Source organism: Trichoderma citrinoviride, assembly GCF_003025115.1.
Source record: "Trichoderma citrinoviride strain TUCIM 6016 unplaced genomic scaffold BBK36scaffold_11, whole genome shotgun sequence".
NCBI lineage: Eukaryota > Fungi > Ascomycota > Sordariomycetes > Hypocreales > Hypocreaceae > Trichoderma > Trichoderma citrinoviride.
The window spans coordinates 296337-320786 of record NW_020194719.1 but is presented as its reverse complement, the minus strand read 5'-3'; the positions used below and the strand labels follow the sequence as shown (position 1 = coordinate 320786).

At 56.0% G+C, this 24450-nt stretch overlaps 5 protein-coding genes across 5 annotated transcripts; 2 read left to right on the top strand and 3 right to left on the bottom strand.

Moving 5' to 3' along the window:
• Window positions 1–739: 739 nt before the first annotated feature.
• Window positions 740–2803, bottom strand: BBK36DRAFT_1133539 (eukaryotic translation initiation factor 3; the record flags this gene model as incomplete). The annotated part of the gene is made up of 3 exons (XM_024892103.1): window positions 2433–2803; window positions 1117–2344; window positions 740–1037 (listed from the first exon to the last, which is right to left on the bottom strand). The coding sequence occupies exons 1-3, from the start codon at window positions 2641–2643 to the stop codon at window positions 740–742; spliced, it is 1737 nt and encodes a 578-aa protein (XP_024747463.1). The 5' UTR covers window positions 2644–2803.
• Window positions 2804–3258: 455 nt separating this feature from the next.
• BBK36DRAFT_1133534 (basic leucine zipper transcription factor domain-containing protein) lies at window positions 3259–4736 on the bottom strand (the record flags this gene model as incomplete). The annotated part of the gene is made up of 5 exons (XM_024892102.1): window positions 4574–4736; window positions 4403–4490; window positions 3957–4328; window positions 3411–3791; window positions 3259–3343 (listed from the first exon to the last, which is right to left on the bottom strand). The coding sequence occupies exons 1-5, from the start codon at window positions 4707–4709 to the stop codon at window positions 3259–3261; spliced, it is 1062 nt and encodes a 353-aa protein (XP_024747462.1). The 5' UTR covers window positions 4710–4736.
• Window positions 4737–7438: 2702 nt separating this feature from the next.
• Window positions 7439–8507, bottom strand: BBK36DRAFT_1142975 (hypothetical protein; the record flags this gene model as incomplete). The annotated part of the gene is made up of 5 exons (XM_024893560.1): window positions 7439–7656; window positions 8038–8127; window positions 8162–8244; window positions 8366–8415; window positions 8445–8507. The coding sequence occupies 5 exons, from the start codon at window positions 8505–8507 to the stop codon at window positions 7439–7441; spliced, it is 504 nt and encodes a 167-aa protein (XP_024747461.1).
• Window positions 8508–10616: 2109 nt separating this feature from the next.
• Window positions 10617–16784, top strand: BBK36DRAFT_1178411 (protein kinase; the record flags this gene model as incomplete). The annotated part of the gene is made up of 2 exons (XM_024896130.1): window positions 10617–11344; window positions 11460–16784. The coding sequence occupies exons 1-2, from the start codon at window positions 10847–10849 to the stop codon at window positions 16782–16784; spliced, it is 5823 nt and encodes a 1940-aa protein (XP_024747460.1). The 5' UTR covers window positions 10617–10846.
• A 4991-nt stretch (window positions 16785–21775) lies between these two features.
• Window positions 21776–23859, top strand: BBK36DRAFT_1142973 (MFS general substrate transporter; the record flags this gene model as incomplete). Its single annotated transcript, XM_024893559.1, has 2 exons — window positions 21776–22303; window positions 22378–23859. 2 exons carry the CDS (start codon window positions 21776–21778, stop codon window positions 23857–23859), a joined length of 2010 nt encoding a protein of 669 aa, XP_024747459.1.
• Between the last annotated feature and the right edge of the window lie 591 nt (window positions 23860–24450).

Below are 24450 nucleotides of genomic sequence, written 5' to 3'. Positions count from 1 at the left end.
GACCTTTTTGATTTCGGGGCGGGATGGGTCAGAGTACTTGTATGGATGGACCGAAATAAGAAATAGAAAAACAGTGTAAGAATCGAGCTGAGTCTCTCTCGAAATGATTGATATTTGGGCCGCGATTGAGCAGATGACGCAGGTGAAGAATACAAACCCACAGACGTAAGATGAACTCCAGAAGAGTCGAGAGAAAAGGGGGGGAAGGAGAACCTTTGTATATAGGTAGGTATATAACTTCGTTTCGTCCATTTCTAGAAAGCCACCTTGCTCCTGAAATGAGACAACATCTAGGTAGTCTACGCATCCGTTCATGAATAGTCTTCTCTTGATTCTCGTTTCTTTCTTCGAGAAGAGATCCCTGACTGGCTTCACTTATTCTTATCAAGGGCATAAACATGGTGGAAAATTCAGGGGAGTGAGAGAGTAAAAGTGGGAAGGAGAACTTTTGTATATATATAAAACTTCATTTTGCCCCATTTCTAGAAAGCTACCTTGCTCCTGAAATGAGAACCACATCTAGCCTATGCATCCATTCATGAGAAATTTCCCCAATTTATTTGAAGCAATTCTCCAAGCCAGTTCACCTATTTGTATTAAGGGGCTGAGAGAAATCAAGTTCGGGGGACACGGACGGATGATACTCAAAGAGGAGTGAGGAAAAAAAAGAAGGCACCACATTTTGATTTCATCAAGTCAATGTCTTTGGTTTCATCTTCTTCGTCAAAGATTTCCCTCTTTACTCCTCAGCCTCCTCCTCCGCAACCTCGGCCTCGCCCTCCTCCTCATCGTCCTCGAAGCTGCCGGCGGGCACCTGGTACAGTCGCAGGATGGCCTTGTTGGGGTCCTTGACGAGGACGAACTTGCCGTCCTGCTGGTCGTCGCGCCGGAGGCACATGTCGGCAATGGTGCGCACGATGCCCCAGCCGTTGGACAGCGACAGGTTCATCTGGTTGGCGAAGTCGCGGGGCTTCCAGCCGATGACGCCGAGGATCACGTGCTTATCGTTGGATCGGGGGTTGGCGCGCGAGACGAAGCTGTTTTAATTGTTAGCAAGAACTGTCAATTCGGAAGGGAGGAGGTATAATTTGAGGTTTGACAGGAGAAGAAACATACCCAAGCTTCATCACGTCGGACTTGGACAGGATGCTCTGCGTCGTCCACCTGGCCAGCTTGCAGCTGTTGTTCTTCATCTCGGTCGTCACAACGGCACCGCGCTGGGTGACGAGCTTGGTCCGCCAGTCGAGGGCGCCGCCGCTGCCCTGGGCCCGGCTGTCGAACTCGTTGAGCGCCTTGATGGTCAGGTGCTGGTCCTCGCCGCTGATGCTGTTCTTCTGGACGGCGTCGACCTCGGTGCGGACAATCAGGTACACGGGCTCCTCCTCGTTGGTCGACAGGTCGAATCTCCTGTACTTGTAGGCCTTGCTGGCCGGCGGGTCCGTGTCCTCGGACGCGTTGTAGAAGGGGTTGGGGTGCTTCATCTCGACCTTGGCCGTCTCCAAGACGACCTGGTTGGCAAAGTTGTGGTTGATGTAGGTGGCCTCCTCGGCGAGGGCAGACGGCTGGTTGATCAGGTCCTTGCCGCCGTCGGCGGCCTCGAGCGGCGCGTCGGCGGCGTTCTCGTTGACCGTCACCATGTCCAGGTTGGAGTTGTCGCGCTTGTCAAGGAAGATCTTGTTGCCCTGGCGGGTGATGACAATGTCCCAGGGGTAGACGGAGCGGGTGGAGCACATGAGCATGGAGAGGATGCTGTCCGTGGCGAAGATGGTGGCCTCGCCCTTGTCGGCGAGCTCCTGGATGACGGGGTCGGAGGAGGTGGTGACGTTGAAGGCGGCGCGGTCAATGGCGACCAGTTTCCTCTCCGAGCCCTTGACGGGCTGCTTGTCGTACGAGCGGTCGTAGTAGTACAGGAAGCCGTAGTCGTCCAGGTCCTCGCCATCGTCAGTGTCCAGGTTGAGCTTGGACAGGCGGTTGAAGTCAATCTCCTCGAGGAGCTCCCAGTCGGCCTTGATGTTGATGCTGGCATCGCGGTTGCGCGCCGGCTTGTCGTAGTCCTTCCAGCCGAAGCGGCGCCCGCCACGGCCACCGGCACCACCCCGACCACCGCGGTCATAGCCGTAGCCGCCCTGTCGGCCGCCAGGGGCTCGCTGGAACTGGCCTCCTCGTCCACCACGGGTGTCGCCTCGGCCGCCTCGCTGGCCCCGGCCACGGGTGAAGATGGCGCCGCGGCCGAACTTTGACTTGGCGGAGTCTCTGGTGTTGCTGACGACGGAAAAGCTGGTCTCGTCCTCGGCGGGAGGGGCGTTGAAGACAACGGCATGGCCGGTACCGTACACCTGCTGGTCTGTTCCGTTTTGCGAATCATCTCTTCGTCAGCAATTCGTCCTTCATCTGAAAAAGATTCATGATCCTCGATATATGGGCCACTGTACCTCTATACTGCCGGCTGTACTGCAGGCGTCCACCGCGCTCACGGTCCTTGCCCTCGGCAGTCCAATCGGCCATGCGCCCCAGCTTGTCGCCCTTGGAGAAAGGCGCATAGGGAACGCCGTTGAGGGTGATTTCGTTCGTCACGGGAGGACCCCAGCCGTCCCCGGGAGGACAGCTCTCGCAAATCTTGACATAGTCAAGAGAGTCGGCCATGTTGGGCGGTGGTTCTCGTACTCTCTTCTATGTGTCGTCTTCTCGTCGACCTTGATATAGAGGCAACGAGTTCGGAGGCCTGGAGACGGGAAAGAGAGAGGATTTTCGCCGTGTTCGTGATGGTTCGCCGTTGCAACTCGGGGACGAATTTGGTTTCCAACAATGAATCGAAATTGTGGTGGGGTGTGGAGCAGCCTAACGAAAAAAGTTCCAAGCCCCGCGCAAGTGGACGCACTGCCACAGTTCCTTATCTTATCGCCTGTAGCTTGCTTCAGCCACAACTCCGTCGTCTTCATTCGTTCACTGGAAGTTGTCTGTCAAATCGATGAGATTCATCCATCCGGTATTTGGACGGAAATCTTCCATCGCAGTATGATACTGAAATCCCCTTTTCTTTCTTGAATTTGAAGAGCGAGACATTATTATATACATCATGACAGCGTAACCCAAAAGACAAACAGCCGCCGTTGGCGTCGGACACAGCCAAGCTTCGCCCTCAATCCTTTACACAAACCACCCAACCTTGGATAATGAGGGAAACCAAAATGCAAACCGCCAATGCGATGACCCCATCGACGCGAAGAGATATGCGAAAATTTGAAGAGTAGCAGTTGATCAAAAGACCATTGCCTCGGGGCGACCCGAAAAGATATTCTCAATCGCATCCCGCAGTTCAAACTCCTCCATGACAGCGCCGAAGCTGTGCGTCAAGGTCAGCACGCCGAGGTCATTGTACCGGACAAAGCGCCAGGCCGGTTGTGACTTACCCATAACACCTGACTTTTCGTAGCAACTCCCCAGAAATCTTTTCAAAGTCGCACGGAGCCAACTCGGCGAACCTGGAGTGCGACATGACCAAGCGCCATGCCATGACCGGCGTGATTTCCCCGTCTAGGTTGAGCTTCTGACTGAGATCCAGCAGCGTGGTCAGGTCGGCCTTGTTGAGCTCCCACGTGCCTTGTGCAGGAAGCTCATCGCCGCCGCCGTGTTGGTGCGTGTGCGTGTGGCCGAAGGGAGTGTCCGGTGTCAGGTCTTGAAAGGGCGTAGGAGGGCAGGACGCCATGAGGGCGTGGCCGCACGGCGCGCCGTCGGCGTCGCTCGCTCTGTCAACCAAAAATGGCATGTGCGCCATACAAGGTCTCTCGAGCCTACAAATTGATGCCTCGACAAAAAGTCGCATCCGTTAGCATACCGGCCCTTGCGCATCAGTTCCCCGACAGTGTTGGCTCGCGCAGCTGTGAAGTGGCAGCCTCTCTCGAGGCTTTCACTGCGGGGGAGGTGAAAGATATGCCTTCGCGGAGGAGTTCTCGTACGTTAAGACGAAGTCAATGCCAGCCTGCTCCAGATCAGCGCCGGTGGCAGCGGGCGACAGCTGGCGGTTGTCTGGCGACATGGACATGGAGGTTGAATGTGACGTGCCAGCTGGCGAGAAGCCGCCTTGGGAGCCATGTGCGAAGCTGTTGCCCGAGGCACTTACACTCATCGGGTGCGTGACACTGCTCGACTCGTCTACGCCGCCCACTCTCGGAAGCTGGATGCCTCTCTGAGACAGGATCTCCTTGAGCTGCTTGTTCTCGTCAAACAGCTTCTGCTTATCCTGGGAGATTGTGCTGAAGACCTCCTTTAACCGGAGGACCTCATCTTCCAGTGCCTTGATGTACAGCTCCTTTCTCTCGCGGTGGGTACTGTGGACGACCAACAGCTCGTTAGTTGTTGCACGCTCCGGATTATCCCGCAAGGTTGTTGACCATATGCTTACCGCTGAGCCTGTCGGTTGAGCTCCTGCCGCCGGGTCAGGGCAGGCTTGCTGTCTGGCTTTGGTCCACGTCGCTTAGGCGGGTTCCCAGCTGTTTTGGAGGCGCGGAGGAAAGTAATCAGTCGGCCAGTCCTGCTCATGCCGCCGGGGTTGTAGCATGTCGGGATTGCTTACTGCGAGTAACCTTCTTGTCCGACAGGGACTTGAAGAAGTTGAGGTTCAGCGACGACAGGACGCCCTTGTCGGTGCCCTCAGTGGAGGCCCGGGAGGTGCTCCCCTCGGCGTGCTCCGGAGATAGCGATGACGACATGGCAACTCGCGATGCTTCGAAGCGGTGCTCTGTGCGAAGCGTGTGAGAAAGGTCCAATTGCCCTGCGGCAAGGCGCGAGAGATTGGATGCTAAAATATGGCCGGCTGCGAACGGGTAAGCCACTGTGCGACGTGAGATTCCGACGAGGGGTGGCAGCCACGGTGTGGCAAAACCAAGCCCCAAGCACAAAAGAGCAGTCGGAGTTGAGAAGCTCGGTAGGGGGTGGGAGGCATAGTACCTTGATCGGTTCAGCGATGTCCAGCTGCCGACGTGTCTGGGCGAGGTGGCCGCAGTTGCGTGAGGTCGCTGATTGAGCTGCTGAGGTCTCTGTTGGCGATGATGAGAGTGCGAGGGGATGAAGCTCGTGGAATCGAGGTGAGATGTTGGCGGGCTGCTGGAGGCGGCGCTCTTTCACGGTCCGATAGGGCGATAAGGTACGGCCAAGCAGAGTCGAGCTGTCGTTTGCCGTTTCGATAGCGAACAGAGGAGACACAATCGTCAAACCGTGCCTGAGTACCTAGGTAAGGCAGTGGAAAGAGAGCAATCTGAATAGAACTGTGAGAAGTGTAGGAATCAATGTCTGAGGCTGGCGCAGTCTGGGAAATTGAAGGTTCGGGTCGGCGAGTTGAGAGGCAAGTACAAGTTGAAGTAGTGCCACCTGCAGGCCCAAGTCGGTCGGGAGCTGTGCGGGATAGTCTCTGAGTACCTTAGGAACCTTAGGCACAGTACAGGTAAGATAGGGCAGTACACGGAATCGGATGAGGGCAAGGCGCGCAAATCAGCCCGGTGAGGCAAGGCCGGTAACACTCGCCAAGTACCGTAGTATTGCTGCGTGCCTGTACTCGTTACCGCGCTGGGTTGCACTCGTACAAGAGCTTGTCCTGGACGCTTCGATCCCAATCCCAGCAATCGGGTTTTGCCCTGCTCATCAAAACGACCGATGCGACGGGGGAGCAACAAGAACAACATAGGAGCTCGGATAGGAAACGTGCGAGCCCAGCGGGGTTCGTGTGCTTCCCACGGGGCTTGGAGGGCCCTGGGGCCACCGGCCTGGGGCCATTAGCACTAGCGGTACCGCGTCAGTACCTGTACGGGGGTGCTGCGCAGGGGACTGGAATGGAAGCCCAGCGGAAGTTGCAGGGCAGACCAGGCGAGCCTGTGGAGCGCCGGCAGAACTATCTTGCATCAATCCAATCGAGTTGAGCCCGCCGGAACGGGTCGTGAGATGCTCAGCCTTGGGAGGGATGGACAAGGACATGGACGCCCGATTGCCTGAGCAGCCAAAAGGCAGCACAGCAGCTGCTGCTAGTGGAAAGTTGTTCCGAAGCGCGGGTCCGTGTTTCGGGGTGCCATCATGTACGCGTATATCAGGTTCGGAGCCCGTGTACAGGTACCCGCGAGATACGGAGCGCCTTACCTCGACCTTCCAAATGCTATCATCTCAGCTCCCAATCATGTGGTCAGAGTTCGGAGCTTCAATGCTCCTACAACCAGAAACGGTCGTCTCCGCCATCGAGCAAAGCCACCTCTTGCGTCAGTCCTTACAACGAAAATCTTGAATAGAAGAGGGTACCAAGTACCCTTCAAGCCAAACCGCCAAAACTCTCTTCACGCGCCAATGGCCACCCAGTGTCAGCTTGCCCACGCAACAGACGGCCCCAAGTGCCGAAAGATGCGAGGAATGTTCCTTATGTAATGCTACCCTGACAATCAGTAAGCAGTGATAGGGGTCTATACTGCTTACCTCTGCATGTAAAGTACACCTCACTCGTGCTTTGCTTGCCAGGTGGTTGCGAGACAATGAATGGAGCGCCTTCTAGGGGACCATCTTGGTGGCTGAGACACCGAGACAGTGTGTAAGTTGGGCATTGTGGCGGGTTGCGGATGCAAGCATGTGAGACATTGCGCATGGAAGAGCGTATTGCGGTGAGCCAGCCCTTCAATAGCCGGATAGGTAGCAGGTGGCCCGATGTTGTATTTTGTTTCTCGGCTCTGGGTCATCGGTCGTGAAAGTGGATCTGATAACCATGAGAACTGGAGGCTATGGAGATGATTGATAACTGAGTCTGTACGGAGTACCCTGTTCTCGGTAATAGAGAGATCTCACACCATCAAGTCCAAGGAGAGGTAAGGACGGAACGGAAAGGTTCATCGAATTGTTTCCCAGATGTGTGTTATCATCAGATCCGACCCCTTTGAGGAGCTGAGATTCGGTTGCCTCAGTCGGCCTATTCAGTTAGAACTACTGAAGTATTAGTCTACTATCCGTCCCAATCTCAACCTATTCTGTCTGACAACTGTCCTAGGATGAGAATTGCCATCAACTTGAACAAGCCACAAGTATCTATTTTGCAGACGATAATATGGGGTGTCCATCCCGGACACTCACCTGTTCCACTCATCTCCCTGAATGCTTTATTGCATTGTCGTCGGGCATTTCTCTCAATACAATCATGGCTGCCTCATGTGAGTCCACTGGCTGACCACCCAGCCAGAGGCCAATTCCGGACCAAACCCCCAATCCCGTATCCATCATACGGGGCTTAGCGATAGACTCCTTCCTGCTCTCATACGTGTTGCCTAGGTGCTTGAACTGATTGGTGCTCTATCTGCCATGCTGCCGCCGGGCATTGCACCCAATTTGCTGATCAGACATGCCCGCGGTATAGTGCTGACGGCGTTGTGGTTCCTGTATCTGTTCCTAGTCTGCTGTCTAATGATACTCCCACTCAAGCTCGAATGTAGCCCGCGAGCACTCGTCCACAACCTCTCGCCGAGTGTGCTGGTGGCTTCACTCCATCTTCAAACGCATGAAGGGAGCTCGAATCGTCTGTACAGGTGACGTCCTGCTGGCTGGCGAATTCGACCATCGTCGTACGGCCAATCACCATAACCTGGTCCGACGTGTTTATGATCCAGGCGCTGGCAATACGCTCGGGAACATATGCTACGTAAGGTACAGGTAGGTGCTGCTACTACTACCTGGCCAGGCGTCAGCTGCCGTTGGTACCCATTCAGGGCTGGGGCATCTGGGCCATGGGCATGCCAATGATGAGCCACAGCTGGCACAGGGACAAGTCGAGGCCGAGGGTGCGCGGCTCAATCGAGCCTTTGCCGGCTGGGGTTTCGTTTTCAGGAGGCTTCTATCTTATAAGTGCTCGTCCAGTTGTCAGGCGCGCAGCAGCGTTGACATTGTGATTACATCAAATACAACCAAGCACCGCCTTTTCGTGCCACAAGAAACACAATATGTCTTTGTCTGAAGATCAAGGGCTCATCCGCTTCAACAGAGCCACCTGGATCGCCGCCACCCCATCCATCCCCGCACCCAGAGGCTTCATCGCCACAGTCCAGCACTTGCTCTCCTCCACAGGGCACCGCACGTCAAGGCCGTATGCGGCCTGACTATCTCCTACAACTAGTATGAAGAGCAAGTGGCTTGAGTACAAGACACAAAAGCGACTGGTCCGCAAGGACGTGCAAGTGCCGTGATGTGCCATTGACCCCGTGCATATGGCAGTATTCGTACAAAAGCCTAGAACATCGAAGCGTCGATGCTTCTTCTCGTGCCGTTCCGAGTACAGACAGGGTACAGGCATCACGGGTCGACACCGTACATGCATTTCCGAGCCTCAGACACACACCAGAACTCTTACCGGACAGGTCTGCGGCTGACCAAACTCAGGATTTGAGAACTCTCCAAATTCTACATGAGCTGCAGCTGCCAGTACATACAGTTGAGACTTCCATCGACAGAACGTGCGAGAGGCAAAAGCGCACGATACCGAAGCGGTACATTCTGACAAGTGCTGATGATGTCGCTGCGGTTCTTCAATGTCTGTCTACATGAGGCAGTCTGCAAAATGACATGGTATTCGGTGCCTGTGATGGCTGCTGCTCATACATAGTTGTCTAGTGGAATATGCATCTCAAACGCACCGCCCCTTCGAGATGCAGCTCCTGCAGAGCCTAGCAGCACACGGTGCGAATGCCGAGTGTGTATTGGCCTGCTTCTCTGGGACAATCCATCCTCAGTCTCTTCTGTCATTCCCGCCGCCGCTCGCTTCAACGCTAGAAGCCGGAAGTGGGAGGTGTGACGACGGCCGGTTAGAGGGCCATTGAGCTCTTTGGCAGAGCTGCAGAGGGAGCTTGAGCTTGAAGCTACTGTACAAGTATCACAAAGCATCACACTGTCGGAACAAGTGGGAGCGAGAGAAGATGGAGGTCATGTTCCAGGACCAAACAAGCCCCTTCTGCCGATCTGGGTGCCTCATACGAAGGATGCACGTACGGATCGCCCTGTGCGTTCAACGGTGTACTGCTACATACTACATGCCAGCTTCGCCGGTCTGCTCAATCCTACCAGACCTGCGCGACGATGGCGCTTGGTGGTGTAACGGTTCTAGAGCGTTTCTCTCCGAACGCACCCAAGCCTCACCATCGCCACTCCTCACATGCCCACCGCATCTTGCTTGCTTCCGGGTGAATGCCCCGTTGCCGTCACAACGACAGCCGACTGCGACGGCACCCACAGCCCAGCTCAGCACAGCACAGCACAGCACAGGATGCGATGCGATGCTACATGTATGCTCGACTAAAAACTTGGGGCCGTTGGCCCAGTGATTGATCGATGTTCTTCGCCCCGCACGTTGCTTCTGGCCAGAGATCAGCCAGTTGGCCCAGCACAGCAGCCCCTGCGTGTACAGTGTCGATTGAGCCTCACAGGACTGGGCGGCAAGCAATTACCCGCTTCAGCAATTCAAGGCTCAGTCCGATCCAGCGGGATGCCACCCGGGACGCCCATTCTGCTGCAGTTACTAATGCCATTACGAGACCTCGATATTAAGTAATGGAAGGTATCTATGTGCTGGAGACCACCGCACCGCTTACGTGACGTGGCGTGGTTGCAGCAGCCGTGTGCCGTGCCGTGCCAATTCAGTCTGGTCTGGGCAGTCTCGCAGACAACATGAAGCGGTAGGTACATGTATTACAAAGCCGGCAATGGCAATGAACATACAACAGTGCCATGTGCATGTTGTGCATGTATCCCATGTGAGAGCGGGCGTTGCTTGGAGGGGTGACGGCGTCATTCGAGGTCATGTTCTCTGCTGTCCCTACTTCAATTTACATGCAACTCTCTTCCTTTGTTTCTGTGCTCGCCTCTCGCCCTCTCCAGCCATGTTTCTTCTTCGTTTCACAGCATGGGGGGCGTTGACGCTTCCAACAGCCCTCCAAGCCCGCTAGAGCCGCCAAGGATGCCCCCGTAGGCCTCACTGTGCAGCGCCGTGCAGCGCCGTGCAGCGCCTGGCTGCGCTATAACCCGCGCTATGCCTGCGCTGTGGCTAGCAGAGTTTGGAGGCGGCCTGGGAGGGTTGGATCAGGCGGGTAAAGGGCCAGGCGAGATGGTGTGCCGTGATTGGCCCACGGGCGCTGGCCCCCCGCTTAATGTGTCATGGGGGGAGAGAGGGCGATTGCTCCCAGAGAGGTATTCCCGTACCTGGGCAATTGAGCCATCGTGAAAACGAACCGAACCACTCCCGTGAGCTGACCTGCGGCCTCTCTGTCTCTGTTGTGCGTGGTGCCTCGCCAGCGACTGTTTGCTTCCGGACGAATCCGTCGCCGTTTCGAATCTGTCGTTTCGCAGCTGTCCGGCAAGTGTCGTGTCGTCTTTGGAGTGTTGAGAGAGAGAGAGAGAGAGACTCGGCTGCCGAGCTCGTTCCTGGCTGCTGCGTCCGCCTGGGCCGTGGGGATTCCCCTGCAGGGCATCCTCTTGTTTTTTTTTTTATCTCTTTTTTCCTTATCCGAATCTCACGGCCTTTTCCCTCGACGAGGCACCCTGTCAGCCCTGCCTGCTGCCGGAGTGCACAAAGCCACGCCACCGGAGACCGAGAATCGAGAGAGAGCGAGAAACCGAAAGAGCGGAAACAGAGCGACTGCTGTGACCCTTCGCCGGCCGTCTTCAGTCATGTATTCGAGCCCCATGGGTCTGTAGCTCTGGCCGCCTCGCCAGACCCCGAGTCTCTCGACCGAACAAAACTCCAGCTCCCTCCCGCCGTCACCGCCGCCAGCAACGGCCACCGTCCCCTCCGTACCCCGGGTGCCTCAGCAGCGGCGGCGCTGCCTCCTCCTCGCCCGCCATGGACAAGCCGTCCACTCCCCCCGTTGCCTCGCTGGCCCCGCCGGCCGTCTCGTCGCTGCGTGCCCAGCAGACCACGGCCATGGAGCGGTCCATCAGCCAGGACATCCGGGAAGAGCGTGAGGAACTGCGTGAGGCCGCCGAGCAGACGCTGAATGCGATTGCCTATCTCAACCTCGACGGCACCATCAAGTGGGTGAGCCCTTCGTGGACCGATGTCGTGGGCACGCCGTCCGAGTCCGTTGAGGGCGTCCCCATTTCCGATCTGATAGTCGGCGAGAACAAGTCCATCTTCACCGATGTGGTCGAGTCGATGAAGCGGGACGACTCCAAGAGCCACAGGGTCCGCTTCTCCGTCGCCTTGGGCCCTCTGTCCAAGCTACGCTCACTGGAGAGCCTGCAGCCTCTTGATCCATCTCAAGCCTTACCGACGGAGGTGGCCGATCTCGAGGCACAGGGTATCATGGTGTATGACAGTGCGTCGGGCGGTGAAAGTCATGTAGGTGCTTCTCGACTTCAAGCAGATGGGATGAAAAAGAGAGAGACATCTCGAGGAGTGCTGCCACTCCTCGGTTTTTTGCTCTCTCGGTTTACTAACTGGTAGATGCTCCTAGACCATGTGGATGATCCGTCCATGGATACCCCACGAAGTGCAAATCGACCTCCCCGCTGTGATTGTCGAATCCCTGGGATCGGGAGCCGAAATCCTCGCCGGCATGCTTACCCGCATAGCGGAAGCTGCAGGCGAGGACGGAGAAGGGCCAGAGCTTCCGCCGCCGGTCCTCTGCCGCATTTGCGAGCGTCAAATACCCCCCTGGTGGTTCGAAAAACACACAGACCTATGTCTTCAAGAACACCATGCCGAAATGGAAGTGCAGATGGCTCAGGAGAATCTGAGCGAACATAGGAATCACATCGTCAAGGTCCTCGACGCTTTGGAGTCACGCAAGAGCCGATCGTTGACTGGCGGCGACTCGCCCAATCTCCCGGTAGCCGAATACAAGGGGCAGCCGATCGGGCCTCCTCCCTCGGCACAGTCGTCCCCGGGGACTTCGCTCGCTCGCTCGCGCGAAAGGCCCAGCAGCTTTGGGCACGCCAGAGCCCGCTCCTTCGCCATCCGTCGGCCACAGGCACGCATTGTTGAGCTCCTGCTCGATCTATGCGATACCGCCATCGAAATCAGCTGCCCGGGCATCAAGGAGAGCTCTTCCCAGCAGGGCCACTGGGAGCTGCGCACCCAGTCGCCTCAGTCAGAATCGAGGATCTCACAGGTGCTCCAGTGGCAGTCGCCAAGCTCCAACACACTCGAGCAAGAACAAGGCCTGGCCTTGCTCTGTGAGGACACCGAAAAGGTAGCGCGGGCCAAGGTGGACGCCGTCTTTCGACATCGGCAGATTATCGAATACGCGGAGCGGATCCGTATCGAGTTCGCAGTTCTTGTGCAAGACTTGATCGATGAGGCTACCAGGAAAGCCGCTCGCATCGCCGAGGGCCGTTACAGCGATTCCACCGAGGACGAACTCGATGAGTCGCAGATACCGTACATGGAGGATGTCGAAGTGAGGAGCGAAGCGGAAGAGCCGCAGAGTCGTGGTGGCGATGAACAATTCGAGCACACCATGACCAGCCCCTCTGCCTTGGCTGCGGCTCTTCGTCAGGTCGACATGTCGGGGGGGCTTGGACGCTCTCGCCCAACATCCTTTGTGGGTTCCACTAGGTCTAGCAGTCCTAGGGAATGCCCAACTCCCCGATCCCACCCCGGAGGGCTAAGCATCTTGAGCCAGTCTCGGGATTCACGTCGAGGGTCGACTCTCCCGGCTGAGAGCGATATTGGCGAAAGCGAGGGAAGTTTGCGGTCGTCGTCGGTAGCCTCGCGTGGGCCCAACAGGACCGAGTCGCCCATGTCCGAGTTCAGCGACCTCAGACGTGCGGCGAGCTCCAGGAGGCATAGGCGGAGCTTGGTGATCCCAGATACGGCTTCTCCTCGGCGGCAGGAATCTCCGTCGCGGATGATGACGCAGCCGTCCTCTCCCCTTAGGATCAAGGCTCGGGTAATACCCCAGGCGCACGAGAACATCGCTTCCCCAGAGGCGTCGCCCATGTTCCCCAGCAGCGAATTCAGCTCGCCCACTACGCACCCATCTAGGCATCACAGGAGACAGTCTTCCGCGGCCATATCCGACTTTGTGATGAAACCGCCGCCGTCTCCTCGTCTCAACGCCAACAACCAACCGCCGCCGCAGCCAAGGTCGTCGCAGCCGTCGATCAAGGATTTCGAGATCATCAAGCCCATCAGCAAGGGTGCCTTCGGCAGCGTCTACCTCTCCAAGAAGAAATCTACCGGAGAGTACTTCGCCATCAAGGTGCTGAAGAAGGCCGACATGGTTGCCAAAAATCAAGTTGGCAATGTCAAGGCCGAGCGTGCCATCATGATGTGGCAAGGGCAAAGCGACTTCGTTGCGAAGCTGTACTGGACATTTTCTAGCAAGGATTATCTGTACCTTGTCATGGAATACCTCAACGGAGGCGACTGTGCCTCTCTCATCAAGGTGCTGGGCGGCCTTCCTGAGGACTGGGTCAAGAAGTATATCGCAGAGGTTGTTATGGGGGTCGAGCATCTCCATGAGCGCGGCGTCATTCACCGAGATCTTAAGCCAGACAACCTATTGATTGATCAAAAGGGCCATCTGAAGCTGACCGACTTTGGACTTTCACGAATGGGTTTAGTAGGGCGTCAGAAGAGAGCTCTGAACAGCGAACATACAGATTCTACGCCCGACTTGCTCAAGCAGGGACCATTCGCTCGTTCGACATCCCTGGCGTCCTCGCGATCGACTTCACTAGACATTCCGTCCCATTCCCCCGGCGCAACCCCCCAGATGACGCCAGACGTCGGCAGTATAGGACAGCCATCGTACTTTAGTCTTGGGCCTGCTCAGTCCGACCCGCGGCGCATCTCCAATAGCCATCGAAGCGACAGTGGTGGGAGCGAAACACTGAGCCGCATGCTCACGACATTCTCCATCCAGGACTCTGAGGCCGGCTCTCAGCCGCCGAGCGCCAGGATGTTGATGGACGAGGACGCTGTGATTCACGGCTCACCAGACCTGACGCCGTACCAGTCGACCACCCGGTCCAGCATGGACAGCCACGGCCGGAACTCTCTCCCTCCGCCAAACATGATGCCGCCGCCCATGGCTTTGTTCGATCCCGAGGACACAAACCGTCGCTTTGTCGGAACCCCGGACTACCTCGCGCCGGAAACGATCAAGGGTGACAAGCAGGACGAGACAAGCGATTGGTGGTCTGTTGGATGCATCATGTTTGAGTTCTTGTACGGCATTCCGCCCTTCCATGCCAGCGAAGCCGAGCAGGTGTTTGAGAACATCCTGGCGCGCAGAATCCAATGGCCAGATCCATCAGAGTGTGAGCCTGTGTCTGACGAAGCCAAGGATTTAATCAACAAGCTGCTATGTATGGACCCCCAACAGCGCTTGGGGGCAAATCGCGAAGAGAAGTATGCCTCTGGTGGTGAAGAGATTCGAAACCACCCTTGGTTCAAAGGCGTCAACTGGGACACCTTGCTGGAAGACGAGGCCCAGTTTGTTCCCCAGCCAGAGAACCCCGAAGATACCGAATACTTTGATTCGAGAGGCGCCGTCCTCCAATCGTTCGTGGAAGAGATGGAGGACCAAATGTCGCCGCAGTCGTCCACAGCCGGATCCAACGACTACGCAGACAGACCACACGACGCACTTTCGCGAGTCCGCTCGCAGGTGAACTCGGCGGGGAGAAAGCTTATGCCGCTTCACATCCCCCCTCACGTGCGGGACCTCAAGTCACGGAGGCTGAGTGAGCCAATCGCCGCCGATGATTTCGGCAGCTTCTCTTTCAAGAACCTCCCCGTGCTAGAAAAGGCGAACAAGGACGTGATCCAGAAGCTTCGAGCGGAGGCGCTGGCGGCCCAGCAAAGCAAGCAGTCGTCCGTTAGTCCCGGAGGAGTCGGCGGAATGCCGTCTCCAGCGCATTCCCTCGAAGGCAGCCCCGTGGTAGCAACCCATGTGCAGAGAACACTGTCCAACGCAAAGGGTCGCCCACAGTCGCCGTCCGGTTTAAGCCTCGCAAATGCTTCTCCCAATCGTATCTCACAGGCCAATCAGCCTTCGCAGCCGTCGTCTCCGTTGTTGGTGTCGTTCACGGCCGGACAAATACAGCCCGATGGCCGTAGAAAGGCATCGAGCAACTCGTCCAGCCTGTCGTACCAGTCGACGTCGTCTTCCCTGCAGCCCAATGCCGCCTTTGAGATTCCAAAGGTTCCGCCCAGCCTGCAGAGAGCGGCAACGTCTGCGGCTGCGTCGCCGGTCAAACCTCGTGCAGGAAGCACGGTGGCGCCACCTCCGCTGGCGTTGTCGCCAGGGAAGATAGTGGCGACACCTGTTCGACAGGGAAGCACACCTTCGACGAGTCGGTCGCGGTCTCTGACCGTGGGGTCACAGGAAGCTAGCAGCCCCGTGGCAACGGACATGCTCTCTCATCATCACCGGAACCGCCGTAGCCAGGTGTTTGACATGTCCCCTTCATCCTCTGACAATGAAGGAGACAAGCATAATGCCCTGCTGAGAGTCCAGAGGCGTCGGCAAAGCTCCCGACGGCTTTCCCAGATTGCCTTTGACAACGGGCCGACCTTCCGACCCCTGGATGTGCTGATATGTGAAGACCATCCCGTGTCTCGGATGGTGATGGAGAAACTGCTTGAGAAGCTACGCTGCCGCACCATTTCCGTGGCTAATGGCTCGGAAGCAGTGCGGTACTCGATGAGCGAGATCAAATTCGACATCATCTTCCTCGAATACAGGCTTCCGCAGATCAACGGCGCCGACGTGGCCCGTATGATTCGAGAGACCAAGAACGCCAACTCTCACACGCCCATCGTAGCCATTACGGCCTATCTGAAGGAGTTGCAGGCACCACATTACTTTGACTCCCTGATCGAGAAGCCCATCAGCTCTTCGAAGCTGACGGAGGTGCTTCGGAGCCTCTGCCAGTGGCAGCCCGAGTCTCCGCACAGGCCAGCCATATCATCCATGTCGCAAGCTATCCCGCTCAACATGAGGAGAGCGCACCCACCACCACCACGTCCAATGGACGACAGCCCAACGTCGAGCACATCTGCATTCACGGGCCGCCAGGGATCGGCAATGGTGTCAAGCCGTGAGGATTCCATCACATCTAGCATGTTTGGCGACTCGGAGTCTTACACCACGGACGAGATTCCAGTCGTCATCAGCCGCAAGGCAACCGGGGACTGGGAAGACAGCGGTGGCCTCGGGATCACCGATATGGACGCGACTACCACGGGGCTTGATCCTTCACCAAAGAGCATCCCGTTGCTCCTGTGCCAGCAGTCGGCGCCGGCGCACCTCGAGGCCATGTCACGGGGCCTGGATAACCGACTCAAAGTCAGACAGGACATCTTTGATAGGAAGCCTTCGGAGGGCACGGAGTCGGCGGATGACGAAGATGAAGAGCTTGATGGCAGGAGAGACCTGCAACTAAGGCGAGGCAGCAAGGCCGTTGCTGGAAAGGGCACGTTGCCAAGCTCCAAGCTCGGCATCGAAATGATGCGAGCGGACAGCCACGACAGCGTCACATTTTCTGACAGCACCTCGGAAGCCGTCACGCAGGTAGCAACGACACCTTCACTCGAGCTGGAGAGGCAACTGGTTGGTACAGATATTGCGGCGGTGCACAGCACGCCGGGCAGGCTGGAAGCGGCCGGGGCCGAGGGTGACGATTTTCTGGGCCCCGGGAGCACCGAGGCGACCCCCAGACCGCCTGGAGTCGAAAAAGGCTCTGAACGGGTCGAGAGCGGAAACTCATTGGTGAGAATCGAACTGGACGAGGAACAAGAGGCAACGCCAAGGGCCTTGGGAAAATAAGGCATGCCGGGATAGTCGTGCCTTTATCTGCACGCTTTTCCCCCTTCCGCTCACTCATTTATGATGCTCTTCTCCCTTGTCTTTACATTCTATTCAGCCTGCTCTTCTTACTCTTCATTGTTTCCTGGCATGCTAGAAGGGAAAGCTATTCCAATTTTTTGAAGCCGCACTTTATGCACTTACAACATGTTCGTTGCTCGGGGACGAGTTGAAACCCAGATGTTCTTTGGTCATTTTTCTTTTGTACGAAATAAGCAGCGAGGCGTTTAATGGGACATGACGACTCGAGATGATCAGGGCGATAGCATACTTAGCAGATGATGGGATGACGGCCGACGGGCGGAGGATGGTGGACGAACGGGGGGCAGACAAAACGATACAAACGAGCCGTGGCTGTCTTTTGTTCTTTCTCGTGTTGCTCGAAATAGAAAGAGACGAAAGATGTTTTTTTTTTCTCACTCGGCTGGTTTTGACGGGGTTGATCTGCTAGGGTTTGTCATGGCCGGTAGTTCATCTTGGAATTGCGGTGGTATGTGTGTGTGTATATATAGAAGAGGGTCAGAACGTCTGGGAACGAGGAATACTTAGCTACTATGAGTGTTTTACTATGTACGATTTACTTTTGTCCGACCCTTTGCGTGTTTGTGTGGTTCTCAGCTTTGAGGTCTGGTGTTTGTGAAGGTGTTTAGAAGGTACTTTATATCAGCTTCACTTTAGAGACATGCTGTTGTGATTTGGCTTGTTCTTTCATATCATCTTGAGCTTTATACGAGTATTTTTGTTTCTGTTTGCCTCCCTTTTTTGATTTTTTAGGTTTAGTATGAACTTGCGGCATTTATCAATTGTTCTGGTGTTAGTTGGGCTTCTAATAGTCGCTCTTTTAGTCGATTGTTGACGACGACTCTAGATGACAGGAGTTCGAGCTCCGTTGGACTTGAAAGTCCCTAAACACAATCATGCCATCTTACTGCCGAACACGGCAAACTTAATTGCCCACGGGCACGGAGATGTCGCCAATGATGGAATAGAAGTTTCTCTGGTCTTGGGTTATAGTATACCTGGCTTGACACGAGTTGTGATGGGGATTGAGTTCTGATGGGTAGACAAGGCTGGAGTCATGCCTAGTCATTCTCACCACAGAAAGGGTCACAAAAACTCAAAACACATGAAGCATAACACACATCTTACGGTCCCTGTTACTACTAGACTAAAAATGAACAAGAACCGGTCCCTATCCTTTTAAGGACACCGACCGAATCAGCTGACTGAGACCGAAGATGTTCCCTAGAGCACAAGAACATGATTGGTTGGTCCGTCCCAATCAGGTATTGAAACGTTGGTGGCGACTTGGATGAAGAAACTCGGGGCGTCTGTGGCTTCTCGCGATGAGTACATACTCTGGGGGTATTTGGCTTGCTCGGTGAAACGGTTGCGTGTTGAGTATGAAGGGTGTGGCTTGTTGGAGTTTGGTTGAGTGGCTTGGTGGTTTCCTTGATTACGCTCGTTCAAAGTTGGTTCTGTACTACATACGCAATGGAGGCTTCGTGATGCTTGTCTGGGTAATGGTTACATACATGCGAATGTTGGGTTGAGGGGGGTTCTATGATGGAGAGTTTGCGGGGTGATGAGCGGTGATGTAAGTGGACTGAACGGTGTATCACAGGGGACGTGGGACGTGGGCATCGATCTGTTGCGGGATGAAGAAAATAAAAAATGACAAGAGGTATTTGCGAGGACATTCTAGGGTAAACCGTGATAGACGAGGGACTGTCTTGACTTGGATGGTGATCATGAAGTAATAGCTAAAGGCAAGCCAAGACAGGTCTACAGGTCAGCTTCATGCATGGAGGGCTTGATTGGCGATGATCACAGATTGGCGGAAACACCAAAAGTCAGCTGAAAAGCATCATCGAGATTGCAGATCGATTGGCAACGCTGCTGCCACGCTCCGATACAGAGTGTCAACCAAGCATCATCATAGAAAAGAGCAGAACCTCTATGCTTGTTCCAGAACTCGGTGTCTTGAGTGACACAAGGCTTTCGGCCGTTCTGTGGCAGTGGCGTCGGCTCTTGTCAGACGTCTAATATCAGGCGGGCGGTCGAAGTTCTCTTGTCTTTTCTCTTCCCTTGTGATTCTTGATCGATTCTCACTTCCAATGTTTCTCTGCTGAGACACGTGCTCGGATTCGGTAGTAATGCAATGATGTGAGCAAAAACCCTGCAGGCGAGACAAGCGCGGGCCAGACTCTCGAAGCAGGGAAGCGCTGTCCGTCGCCTGACCGAGGGCGCGACGACCTAAGTTGCTAAGGTGCAGCCGGGGAGTGAATACTGGCGATTCCCCGTCCGTGTCGCAGCGCGGTAATCACTCATCACTTCCATGCAAGGGAGCTTCCCATCAAGATCGATCTCCGGCCAGCACGTTCCTCCTTGATTGGACTTGATTGGACGGGGAGCACTAAGAAAGAGGGCAAAAGGCACGACAACTCGCGGGCGAGGCCGAGGAAACCAAATTGCCATCAAACCTAGAATCCTGCGCATCCCAGGTTCACAGTACTTTGCCGAGCTGGTGGACGACCTGCAGAAAACTGCCAAGAGACGGTGTGAAAAGTTTTCCAGCGCTTGTACTCGGTACTCTATGCGTGGAGAAAGTACCCAGGCAATCCAGGCCAGCGCCACACTCAAAAGACCCTCGGTGCGTCTTTTGAGGAAAATTGGATGGATATTCAATATTGTCTGCTATCAGAGTTGCTTTCTTTGCCATTCAAATCATCGCATCTTTGCATGTGTTTTTCTGGTGTTGCTCACTCCTGCCGCTCCTCGTTCTCACCCCTTTCCCTTGCATCTCACGGCCCATCGCGGCCGCACTTTCCCACCATGTATGACCCGAGTAGCACCGAGAAGAGAGAAGTCTCGACTCTTGCTCTTGACTCACGCGACAGCTTTCCCGCTTCGGTTGGGGCGTGCTTGGCAGGTGTGGATTGCGTGACGCACGAGAGCGGTCGCCAAGAACATCCGGTGTGTGATAGGGCGCAACTGCCGACCTCAACTGGACGACATGCGGTGCGATGGGAAAGAAGCATCGCGAAAGCGCAAGACGAAAAAGAAGCAATTCAGAGCCTCTTTTTGGGTAGTTTTGGCTTCATCCAGGCGCTCTCTACCGATTGCCAGGAGCTGCCCATGCACCTGCTTCTTTGTTCGGCGGGGACCCAGTAGTTTTTGGCAAGATCGGCACCCATCTTGTCCTGTCCGAGGCGCCGTTCTTGCCGTCCTATCCGGATGCAGCAGCACAGCGCCAACCGGGAAGGCACGCCGCACCACGCCCTTGCCCTCTACGCACCTTCGTGTTGCCCAAGGACGATTAAGCTTCTTACCAGAGCCGTGAGTCTTGCCAATGGCGCCCAAGAGCGCTGTATGTCATGCCCTGTAGAGCTTCTGTGCCCCGATTCCAGAAACCCATTCTGTAATGACCTCGTAGAGAGGGGGTGACGGGAGAAGGGCGCCCACGACCAGACACACACAGACCAAACCAAACCAAACCAAACCACCGATCCGAACCAACTGCAATGCACAGCAAATCCATGTGGGGGTTGCCTTTCTCTCTCTACGAGTACTCGAACTGCCCCCTCACGCTGCTGTCACCGTAACTGTGCGAATGGGTGCAGCCAGGATCATCAGGTTTCTCCGCCAGCGCAGAATTCATGCACTCCGCCCAATTGTCACTTTGCGTGTACGAGTACGGCCGTGTCTACAGTCAGCGTGAGATCCTTTCGCTTCGGTTGACCGAGGCCTCAAAGGATGGCACACCAGTTTCTGGGGGATGCCAGAAAGGCCACCGAGGAAAACAAGGTTCGTATCATGTCGAGTGTCGCGGCGGGCAAACAGGAACCCTGACCGAATGGATGGCCTGCATACGAGTTACCCAGCACCTAGGTGGCCAATTCATGCCCTTGCAGCGTTGTCATAGACGAGAGGCGAGGGTCATCATGGCCCGATTTTCTCAGCAGATCTTGCTCAAGGAACCGAGCACGAGGAGAAAAAAATAGGACGGAAAAATTTCAGTAGCATCAGCTAGGAGGACGCCCAGCTCCGTACGTCAAAAAAACCCTTCTCGAAACTACGACGCACCAAAGAGCGCCACAACGGCCACTCCAGACAGATTCGATTAGATGGTGGCGGCAAAAGCCTGAGATCATGGCTTTGCGCCAGGGAGTTTCCCCCTCCGCTACTGCGAGTATCAGCATGTCCCTTCTACCAAGTTCGAGGCTACTTTGCGCCTGTTGCCTCGGCGAGGACGAAGCACCGCCTGGACCCTGGAACTTGTCCGCTACGACCTACCAGGATGCAGCGAGCGGGTCGCAGGCTGGACAAAGTTGTGTGGGCAGCTTGTGGGGAGCACCCAAGGAACCACGAGGCGGACGACGGAATGGAGCAGCTGGGCCAGGCGAGTCCGCCCCCCGGCCAGAGCCACTCGACGTCCACGGCCTGCCCACGATGTCGATTCTCAGGCTCTGACTGGCCGCTGAAATGCTGTCTTTCGGTCGTCGAAAGCGGCTTAAACTGCGAAGCTCGTGGCGGATGTTCAATGCTCCAGCAAAAGGTGGACGGTTTTTTCGCGACTCTTTAGCTTCCAGCTTGACCGATACCCTCCGGCAAGGGGCGACTGCGACAAACAAATACAGCAGCTGCGGCCCTTCGTTTTCAACCCTTTCTTCTTCTTCTTCTTCTTCTCCATCCTCATCCCTCATCCACGCTTGCTGTCCAAGTGTGTTTGTTGCTGGTGTGGTGGAAACAGCCGAAGCGACAGCCCATCCCTATTGCTGCTAGGGCACCCTCTCCCTCCCTCCTTTCCTGGACATTCTCCCCCGCAAAATCCAGACTCCTCCGCCAATCACATACCTTTGGTGGCAGCAGCAGCAGCAGCACAATTTTCGCGAATATCTGTACTGTGCATTGCATAACTCGCTCGTGCTACGAGCAGCACATCGACCATCATGGCCAGCGAAAAGCCGGCTCCCGTCGCCCATGAGCACCACGGCCTGGGTGGCCTGATTCCCGGCGAGATTCCCATTCCCCACGGCCCCCATGGCGACGGTGACGACCGCGACGACTACCCGCTGGACGGTGATGAGCGCCGTGTCTTCAGCCATGTCACTCGGCCCGACGACTCTTACACCTCGGACGGCACCTACTGGGCCGATCTGCCCTTTGGCGAGCGCGTCAAGTTCGTTTCGGCTGTCGACCGACAGGCCGCCAAAGAAGAGCTGAGCACCATCTGGGCCATGATGAAGAAGGACCCCCTGTCCCCCGTCTCATGGTATTTCCGCCATGCCGTCATCCCCGGTGCCGGTCTTGGTCTCGAGGGCTACGTCCTCTTCTCCATTGGTAACCTGGCGCCTCTCTTCAGCCAGGTCTGGCCCGAGTGCTGGGGCTCCAAGCCGACCGTCTGCGACGCCAACTGGATTGCCAGTGTGACATACCTGGAAGTCGTGGGCATCATGATTGGCCAGGTCATTGTTGGTGTAAGTTGTCCCGAGATGGAATCAGCCGGTTGGAGCAGCAGCAAAAAGGCAAAAGACGCTAACCCATTCTGCAGATTATTGGTGATTGGATTGGCCGTCGCTGGGGTCTCATTCAGGATGCCATCATCATGTTTATCGGACTTCTCATGCTCACGGCCAGCTGGGGCATGAGTCTCCAGGGCTGGGTTATCTGCTACGCCTGGTCTCTGTTCTTCTACTCTCTCGGTGTCGGCGGCGAGTATCCCATCACTGCCACCTCGTCCCTTGAGAGCGCCGTTACTGCCGGCAAGCTGTCGACCAAGGAGGATCGTCTGCACCGTGGCCGCCGTGTCACCATGGCGTTCCTGATGCAGGGCTGGGGCCAGTTTGTCAACCAGGTCCTGCTCATCGTCCTGCTCGTCATCTTCAACAGCGGCAAGGGTGGCCCGCCGTACACCAAGGAGGCCGCCCAGTTCACGTTCCGCCTGTCCTTTGCCTTCCCCGCCATTGGCACCCTGTGGCTCGTCTACTACAGAACCTGGAAGATGCCCCACGCTTCCAAGCAGCTCGCCGAAGCCAAGAGCCGCACCAGCGTCACCGGCTACGACGTCACGGCCCTCAAGTCGTGCTTCACCCACTTTGGCGGCCGTCTGCTCGCCACCGCCGGCACGTGGTTCTGCAACGACGTCTTCTTCTACGGCAACAAGCTCTTCCAGGGCCAGTTCATCAAGGTCATCTCTGACAACCCCAACTCCCTCCTGACCACCTGGTCCTGGAGCTTGGTCAACATTGTCGTCTCCCTGGCCGGCTACTACGCTGCCTCCTTCCTCATCGACAACAAGCTCTACGGCCGCAAGTGGATGCAGCAGGTGGGCTTCTTCATGTGCTTCCTCATGTTCGTCATCCCCGCCTTCAAGTACGACTACTACACCAGCCCTGCCGGCATCCACTCCTTCCAGGCCATGTACTTCTTGTCGTCCTTCTTCAACCAGTTCGGCCCCAACTCGGTCACCTTCCTCATCGCCGGCGAGGTGTTCCCCACCCCTATCCGTGCCACGGCCCACGGCTTCTCCGCCTGTCTCGGCAAGGCTGGTGCCCTGCTCGCCTCGATTCTGTACAACTACATCGACATCCAGACCCGATTCTACGTCGTGCCCTGGTTCGGCCTTGCTGGCATGTTCCTCACCTGGCTCTTCCTGCCCGACACCACCGGCCTCGACCTCAAGGAGCAGGAGCGACGATGGCGCTACATCCGCGACGGCAAGGCTGACGAGTACCACGGTGTTGCCGTCCACCCCCACCATCTGTCCCTGTGGGAGCGATTCCGCGGCGCTAGCAAGTCGTACGATCCCCAGCTGGACTGGAAGGCCAAGATTGAGGACATGCGGGCCGAGTGGGAGGCTGTCCAGGCTGCTCGCGGCCCTAAGGAGACGGAGGGTAATGCCAATGGCATGCCCGAAGATGGCGAGTTCTCCCAGGAGATTCACGACTTCTTCATGCGCTCCAGCCCCCGTGCGCCGCGCTCCAACGGTGTCTTGCATGAGAAGTCTGTTACTGACGAGGCTTCTTCCGAGTAAACCTGGAGCGTACCTTGGATATTCTTTTTCTTTTTACGTACCTATTTCTCGCTCATTCTTCTCGTCCTGATGAATGCTTATACTACACTTTTTTCTATTACATGATGACTGTTTATTTGCGAAGATTGCATGGGAGTTTTGCTTGAGGGATGGGTCTCGGTCCCTTATTCCCCGTTATACCAATGAGATGAGGCGGTGGATGGAAAAGCGGCTTGTATCATAGGCGAAGCGTGGATAGAGCACGTTGGATGTTATGATTCCCTGACGACATTGCCTGATAGAGGGAGGAATAGCTGGTAGCGGCTATGGTATGAATAAAAGTATATATGACGATATCTTGTCAGCAGCGTGTAAGATGGCCCCAAAAGATAAATGAGATCTAGACACTCGGGTTGTGATGAGTCCCATATGGTCGAAGGTTTGACCCCGAGGTGATGGTTGTCAGACTTCGAACACCTCTTTAAGTGACTGCCACATACCTGGTATACAAGTATGCATCCATGACAAGTAGTATATATGGAGGGTATATCAAACAAGTGTGTCGGAGAGAGGGCCAACACTAACTCTGTCAGAATCATAATATGACTGACA